At 38.7% G+C, this 8,390-nt stretch overlaps 2 protein-coding genes across 10 annotated transcripts in view; one reads left to right on the top strand and one right to left on the bottom strand.

Moving 5' to 3' along the window:
- LOC128384133 (H-2 class II histocompatibility antigen, A-F beta chain-like) overlaps positions 1–8,390 on the bottom strand; it is a 226,345-nt gene that overhangs the window by 37,849 nt on the left and 180,106 nt on the right. The window lies entirely within an intron of this gene.
- LOC128384129 (H-2 class II histocompatibility antigen, I-E beta chain-like) overlaps positions 454–8,390 on the top strand; it is a 120,748-nt gene continuing 112,811 nt past the window's right edge. For all 5 annotated transcript variants that reach the window (XM_053343711.1, XM_053343713.1, XM_053343712.1 and 2 more), the window contains exons 1-5: positions 454–541; positions 774–1,046; positions 7,051–7,264; positions 7,547–7,614; positions 7,927–8,040. In XM_053343711.1, the coding sequence (XP_053199686.1) occupies positions 487–541; positions 774–1,046; positions 7,051–7,264; positions 7,547–7,614; positions 7,927–8,040 (724 nt within the window). In that variant the 5' untranslated portion in view covers positions 454–486. The remainder of the gene's footprint in view (positions 542–773; positions 1,047–7,050; positions 7,265–7,546; positions 7,615–7,926; positions 8,041–8,390) is intronic.

Genomic DNA, 8,390 nt, shown 5'->3' with positions numbered 1-8,390 from the left:
ATCATTTTACAAAATTGAGAAAATGAATTAAACTGTAAATATGTTTAACTTTCCTTTTATCATAAATTAATGAACATATAAAACACATTAATTTATTTTCTACACCATACATGATGTGAGCATCAGGCTAGCAGATAGCTACATCATTAGCATCATTACCATCATTAGCATCTGAATGAACTGTGAGAATTAAAACCTCAGCATCTGTTAACGTATGAAAACATCACAACTAACTGCAGGTTATTTCTGAAACTCTCTTTATTCATGATTGAAATCAGCTCCATGTTAAAATATGAACCTGATGAAGTAGTTAACATGATGAATAGTTGTAGTTGTTACTGTAACATCAGTGTGACTGTGAGTTTTCACCTCCAGCAGACGTCTGCCTGGTAACAGCTGATCAGCAGGTCATGTGATCAGCTCCTCTGGTTTTTACAGCAGCTCTCAGTCAGACTGTGTCAGTGTTTGTCAAGAGAACAGAGGAACATGGCTTCATCCTTTCTGAGCTTCTCCCTCCTCTTCATCACTGTCTACACAGCAGGTAGGATCAATACACTGATCACTGATCAATACTCTGATTATACTTCATCACACAGCAGGTAGGATCAATACACTGATCACTGATCAATACTCTGATTATACTTCATCACACAGCAGGTAGGATCAATACACTGATCACTGATCAATACTCTGATTATACTTCATCACACAGCAGGTAGGATCAATACTCTGATTATACTGTACTGAGTCAAACTGATTGTTTCTATCTTCAGATGGATTTATGGAGTTTTATGAGACCCGCTGTGAGTTTAACTCCTCTAAGCTGGAGGACATCAGGTACATCAGGTCTTATATTTACAACAAGTTGGAGTACGTCAGGTTTGACAGCGTTGTGGGGAAACATGTTGGATACACTGAGTTTGGAGTGAAGAACGCAGCGGACTGGAACAACAATCCTTCAATCCTGGCTGGTGAGAATGCTCAGAGGGAGACGTACTGCCTAAACAACATTGGGATCTGGTACCCCAATGTTCTGACTAAATCAGGTGAGTTTGTGTTTTAAACCTGGCTAACCCTTACCCAGGTTAACAGACTGTTTTAACCCAGGTTAACAAACTGTTTTAACTCAGGTTAACAGACTGTTTTAACCTGGTTAACAGACTGTTTTAACCCTGGTTAACAGACTGTTTTAACCCAGGTTAACAGACTGTTTTAACCCCGGTTAACAAACTGTTTTAACCCAGGTTAACAGACTGTTTTAACCCAGGTTAACAGACTGTTTTAACCCAGGTTAACAGACTGTTTTAACCTGGTTAACAGACTGTTTTAACCCCGGTTAACAGACTGTTTTAACCTGGTTAACAAACTGTTTTAACCCAGGTTAACAGACTGTTTTAACCCAGGTTAACAGACTGTTTTAACCTGGTTAACAGACTGTTTTAACCCCGGTTAACAAACTGTTTTAACCCAGGTTAACAGACTGTTTTAACCCAGGTTAACAGACTGTTTTAACCCCGGTTAACAGACTGTTTTAACCCAGGTTAACAAACTGTTTTAACCCAGGTTAACAGACTGTTTTAACCTGGTTAACAGACTGTTTTAACCAGGTTAACAGACTGTTTTAACCCAGGTTAACAAACTGTTTTAACCCCGGTTAACAGACTGTTTTAACCCAGGTTAACAGACTGTTTTAACCCAGGTTAACAGACTGTTTTAACCCAGGTTAACAGACTGTTTTAACCCCGGTTAACAAACTGTTTTAACCCGGGTTAACAAAGTGTTTTAACCCAGGTTAACAGACTGTTTTAACCCAGGTTAACAGACTGTTTTAACCCAGGTTAACAAAGTGTTTTAACCCAGGTTAACAGACTGTTTTAACCCAGGTTAACAGACTGTTTTAACCCAGGTTAACAAACCGTTTTAACCCCGGTTAACAGACTGTTTTAACCCAGGTTAACAAACTGTTTTAACCCAGGTTAACAAACTGTTTTAACCCAGGTTAACAGACTGTTTTAACCTGGTTAACAAACTGTTTTAACCCCGGTTAACAGACTGTTTTAACCCAGGTTAACAGACTGTTTTAACCCTGGTTAACAAACTGTTTTAACCCCGGTTAACAGACTGTTTTAACCCGGTTAACAGACTGTTTTAACCTGGTTAACAAACTGTTTTAACCCCGGTTAACAGACTGTTTTAACCCAGGTTAACAGACTGTTTTAACCCTGGTTAACAAACTGTTTTAACCCCGGTTAACAGACTGTTTTAACCCCGGTTAACAGACTGTTTTAACCTGGTTAACAGACTGTTTTAACCCCGGTTAACAGACTGTTTTAAACCCGGTTAACAGACTGTTTTAACCCAGGTTAACAGACTGTTTTAACCCAGGTTAACAGACTGTTTTAACCCCGGTTAACAGACTGTTTTAACTCCGGTTAACAGACTGTTTTAACCCCGGTTAACAGACTGTTTTAACCCCGGTTAACAGACTGTTTTAACCCCGGTTAACAGACTGTTTTAACTCAGGTTAACAGACTGTTTTAACCTAGGTTAACAAACTGTTTTAACTCAGGTTAACAGACTGTTTTAACCCAGGTTAACAGACTGTTTTAACTCAGGTTAACAGACTGTTTTAACCTGGTTAACAGACTGTTTTAACCCTGGTTAACAGACTGTTTTAACCCAGGTTAACAGACTGTTTTAACCCCGGTTAACAGACTGTTTTAACCCCGGTTAACAGACTGTTTTAACTCAGGTTAACAGACTGTTTTAACGCCGGTTAACAGACTGTTTTAACCCAGGTTAACAAACTGTTTTAACCCCGGTTAACAGACTGTTTTAACTCAGGTTAACAGACTGTTTTAACCTGGTTAACAGACTGTTTTAACCCCGGTTAACAGACTGTTTTAAACCCGGTTAACAGACTGTTTTAACCCAGGTTAACAGACTGTTTTAACCCCGGTTAACAGACTGTTTTAACCCAGGTTAACAGACTGTTTTAACTCAGGTTAACAGACTGTTTTAACCTGGTTAACAGACTGTTTTAACCCCGGTTAACAGACTGTTTTAAACCCGGTTAACAGACTGTTTTAACCCAGGTTAACAGACTGTTTTAACCCAGGTTAACAGACTGTTTTAACCCCGGTTAACAGACTGTTTTAACCCAGGTTAACAGACTGTTTTAACCCAGGTTAACAGACTGTTTTAACTCAGGTTAACAGACAGTTTTAACCTGGTTAACAGACTGTTTTAACCCTGGTTAACAAACTGTTTTAACCCAGGTTAACAGACTGTTTAAACCCAGGTTAACAAACTGTTTTAACCCAGGTTAACAGACTGTTTTAACCCAGGTTAACAGACTGTTTTAACCCCGGTTAACAAACTGTTTTAACCCAGGTTAACAGACTGTTTTAACCTGGTTAACAGACTGTTTTAACCAGGTTAACAGACTGTTTTAACCCAGGTTAACAGACAGTTTTAACCCAGGTTAACAGACTGTTTTAACCCCGGTTAACAGACTGTTTTAACCCAGGTTAACAAACTGTTTTAACCCAGGTTAACAGACTGTTTTAACCTGGTTAACAGACTGTTTTAACCAGGTTAACAGACTGTTTTAACCCAGGTTAACAAACTGTTTTAACCCCGGTTAACAGACTGTTTTAACCCAGGTTAACAAACTGTTTTAACCCAGGTTAACAAACTGTTTTAACCCAGGTTAACAGACTGTTTTAACCCAGGTTAACAGACTGTTTTAACCCAGGTTAACAGACTGTTTTAACCCAGGTTAACAGACTGTTTTAACCCCGGTTAACAAACTGTTTTAACCCGGGTTAACAAAGTGTTTTAACCCAGGTTAACAGACTGTTTTAACCCAGGTTAACAGACTGTTTTAACCCAGGTTAACAAAGTGTTTTAACCCAGGTTAACAGACTGTTTTAACCCCGGTTAACAGACTGTTTTAACCCAGGTTAACAAACTGTTTTAACCCCGGTTAACAGACTGTTTCAACCCGGTTAACAGACTGTTTTAACCCTGGTTAACAGACTGTTTTAACCCCGGTTAACAAACTGTTTTAACCCAGGTTAACAGACTGTTTTAACCCCGGTTAACAAACTGTTTTAACCCCGGTTAACAGACTGTTTTAACCCAGGTTAACAAACTGTTTTAACCCAGGTTAACAAACTGTTTTAACCCAGGTTAACAGACTGTTTTAACCTGGTTAACAAACTGTTTTAACCCCGGTTAACAGACTGTTTTAACCCAGGTTAACAGACTGTTTTAACCCTGGTTAACAAACTGTTTTAACCCCGGTTAACAGACTGTTTTAACCCAGGTTAACAGACTGTTTTAACCTGGTTAACAAACTGTTTTAACCCCGGTTAACAGACTGTTTTAACCCAGGTTAACAGACTGTTTTAACCCCGGTTAACAAACTGTTTTAACCCCGGTTAACAAACTGTTTTAACCCCGGTTAACAGACTGTTTTAACCCCGGTTAACAGACTGTTTTAACCCTGGTTAACAAACTGTTTTAACCCCGGTTAACAGACTGTTTTAACCCCGGTTAACAGACTGTTTTAACCCAGGTTAACAGACTGTTTTAACCCCGGTTAACAGACTGTTTTAACCCCGGTTAACAGACTGTTTTAACCCCGGTTAACAGACTGTTTTAACCCAGGTTAACAGACTGTTTTAACCCAGGTTAACAGACTGTTTTAACCCCGGTTAACAAACTGAATCATGAACTCTGCTGATTGATTGACAGCTGACGTGTTTATTGATCATCAGCAGAGTTTAAATTGACTGATTGATCAGAGTGAAAACATGTTGTGTCTCTGCTGATTGAAGTTTTTATATCTGTATCACTTCCTGTTAAATAATCATTATAATTATATTATGATCATAATTATTCATTCAATCATTATTTTAAATGAATCAACGTTTTTGGATCATTTGTAATAAATCAGAAGCTGTTTTAATAACATGAGCAACACGTCACAGTGAGGTCTCTGTCTCCTCCTGCTGGTCAAACAGTGATACTGCAGCTCATGGTGGTGATGATGATTATATTATTACTTTATTATTGTTGTTATATAATAATAATGATGAAATATTCATCATTCAAACCTAATTAATAACAGAAGTGGTTTTTTAATCACTTCTTTTTTTTAACATTATTTTTGTTACTTCCACCCTTGAGGACATTTTCCTTAAAATTAAACTTTCATTAAATCATGACTGTTTTAATCATTTGATAATTTATCACTCTATTTTTCAGTTCACCTCCATTTTCATCAGTTAATGTTTATTACTTCCCCCTCATAGTCTCACAGGAGCCTTTAATACAGTGATGCTCAGATTTCTTCTTTGGGTCGTTTAGGGAAAGTTACAACACTGGTGACATTGATCTGTTTTCATTTATAGATTTGCAGTATGACTGTTAACAGAATCCACAATTAATACCACCTTAAATTCAGTGGCTGTATTGTTTATAAATGTTTTATGGGATGGACTGCACTGAAATGACACATCATACTTCCCTATATGATTTTAATGTTGTGTGTCAACATATTTTATTTTGTCATTACACTTTAATTTCTAAAGTTATTCCTTTAATTAAAAACAACTTTATAGACTATCCCCTCGTCCTTTATGCACTACACAGAGAGAGAGTATATTTTAAACCAGCTACCTTTGACTTAAACAGGTTTTTAGACCAGTAATTTAAGTGTGTTTAAGTTAAATGTCATCACAGTAGAGGTGCTTTTACTTGAGTAGAATATTTGGGTACTCTCTCCACAGCTGGATAACAAATGACAGAGTAAGAGTCAGACTGTTAAGAGAAGCAGATCTGACTCTATAAAAACTATAAACCAAGTTAAACAGTGACAGAAGAAGTGAACAGAATATAAACTGTGAAGCCAATAAAGTCAAAGCTCCATCAAACACTGAACTAAATGAGACAAGTTGCATCAGATGTGACCAGAGTTATATCTGATATAAAGTCAATAATTAATAAAACAGCTGATGGACTCTGCTGGACTCTGCTGTTTTAAGAGGACATTGTTACCTGTTCATTACCTCTGCACATCCTGGATAGATAATGTTACAGGTATCGGCTGGCACATAAACAGCTTTTATGTTTTTATCTCACCAACCTGTAAACAGGAGAAATAAATGAGACAACTCCACGTCTGTTCATTAGTCTCACTCAGCACAAAGAAGAGAGGATTTATTAAACATGTGCAACATAAACCCTCTTTTGTTCATCTTACTGTTACATATGAAAAAAAAACACAACTTCAAAATAAAATACAATTGCCCCTTGTCTTTTTCCATATTTCAGCCTTCAGCATATACTGAGTTATAAACTGTCTTTTTACTGAGCTATACGTTTAGCTGATTCAGTAAATCAAAAATAGCATAACCACTGTGACATTTGTAGGTTTAGTTTAACCTTAAAATAAAACAAGGAGAAATAAATGAGACCAACTTCACATCAGTTATTAGTCTCACTCAGCAGAAAGAGGAAAGCTGCAAAGCTCCACATGTAAAGACTGGAGCCAAGTAAAGCTCCACACTGCCCCCTGCGGGCGACAAGCACATTAATTACTCCTGATGTTAAACCACAGTATTATATATTATATAGTGCAGTATGGTGGAACAGGTTGATTACACTTGAATATCAAATTAAATAACATGTGATTACACTTCAGTGGACATCACAATAATAATAATAATAATAATAATAATAATAATAATAATAATACCAACAGAACTGAAATCAGGTTAAAAATGTTCTCTCTCCTCATGTTTATGATTGAGCTCTTTTAAAGCACTTTAACTTTTAATCTTTCATCTGCACTCTACGTCCTTTTAATGATTTTAATGTAAAGCATTATTTTATGTTCTATTTTAGTCTAGTTTTTCTTTTCTTTCTCTCTTTCTATTTTTATGTACTTTGTTTTATTTTTATTATAATTGGCAACTTTTTAATTGATTAATAATAAATGATTATGATAATAATAATAATAATACTGTGACTGTATTTCAGTGAAGCCGTATGTGCGACTGCACTCTGAGACTCCCTCTGCTGGTAAACATCCCTCCATGTTGGTCTGCAGCGTCTACAGCTTCTACCCCAAACAGATCATAGTGAAATGGGTTAGAGACGGACAGGAAGTCACCTCTGATGTCACTTCCACTGACAAGATGGCAGACGCTGATTGGTACTACCAGATCCACTCCCACCTGGAGTACACGCCCAGGTGAGTCCAGCTGCAGGTCCACATAGATCCAGTTGGGTCCAGTTGGGTCCAGGTGTTCAGTAAAGGTCTGGTCACACAGTAGAAAGTGTCACAGTGAAATTCATCTGCATGTTTTCATGAAATGTGAGTTTCAATAAGCTGCTGAGCTACATTCAGTGTGTCAGGACGGATTGCTGTTCCTTCATTTGAGGCTCAAAGTTCAGAAAAATGTGGAAAGAAAATTGAGCAGAGAAGGTTTGAAGTTCTGCTGAGTGGAACGTCTGAAGTTTGTTTGTGTTGAAGGTCTGGAGAGAAGATCTCCTGCAAGGTGGAACACGCCAGCCTGAGTGAGCCTCTGTACACTGACTGGGGTAAATACATGTCTGTCTGCTCACCTGTCTGTCTGTCTGCTCACCTGTCTGTCTGTCTGTCTGCTCACCTGTCTGTCTGTCTGTCTGCTCACCTGTCTGTCTGCTCACCTGTCTGTCTGTCTGTCTGCTCACCTGTCTGTCTGCTCACCTGTCTGTCTGTCTGTCTGCTCACCTGTCTGTCTGTCTGTCTGCTCATCTGTCTGTCTGTCTGTCTGCTCACCTGTCTGTCTGTCTGTCTGCTCACCTGTCTGTCTGTCTGTCTGCTCACCTGTCTGACTGCTCACCTGTCTGTCTCTACATGTCTGTCCTCAGATCCGTCCCTGCCTGAGTCAGAGAGAAACAAGATCGCCATCGGAGCGTCCGGACTGATCCTGGGTCTGATCTTATCTCTGGCTGGATTCATCTACTACAAGAGGAAGTCCAGAGGTCAGGAACCAGTCTGATACCAGTCTGACACCAGTCTGATACCAGTCTGATACCAGTCTGTCACCAGTCTGATACCAGTCTGATACCAGTCTGACACCAGTCTGATACCAGTCTGACACCAGTCTGATACCAGTCTGATACCAGTCTGATACCAGTCTGACACCAGTCTGACACCAGTCTGATACCAGTCTGATACCAGTGTGATACCAGTCTGGCACCAGTCTGACACCAGTCTGATACCAGTCTGACACCAATCTGATACCAGTCTGATACCAGTCTGATACCAGTCTGACACCAGTCTGATACCAGTCGGACACCAGTCTGATACCAGTCTGATACCAGTCTGATAC

The sequence above is a fragment of the Scomber japonicus genome, chromosome 22, assembly GCF_027409825.1.
Source record: "Scomber japonicus isolate fScoJap1 chromosome 22, fScoJap1.pri, whole genome shotgun sequence".
NCBI lineage: Eukaryota > Metazoa > Chordata > Actinopteri > Scombriformes > Scombridae > Scomber > Scomber japonicus.
The sequence above is the reverse complement of the archived record's forward strand: the minus strand, read 5'-3'. Positions and strand labels throughout refer to the sequence as shown.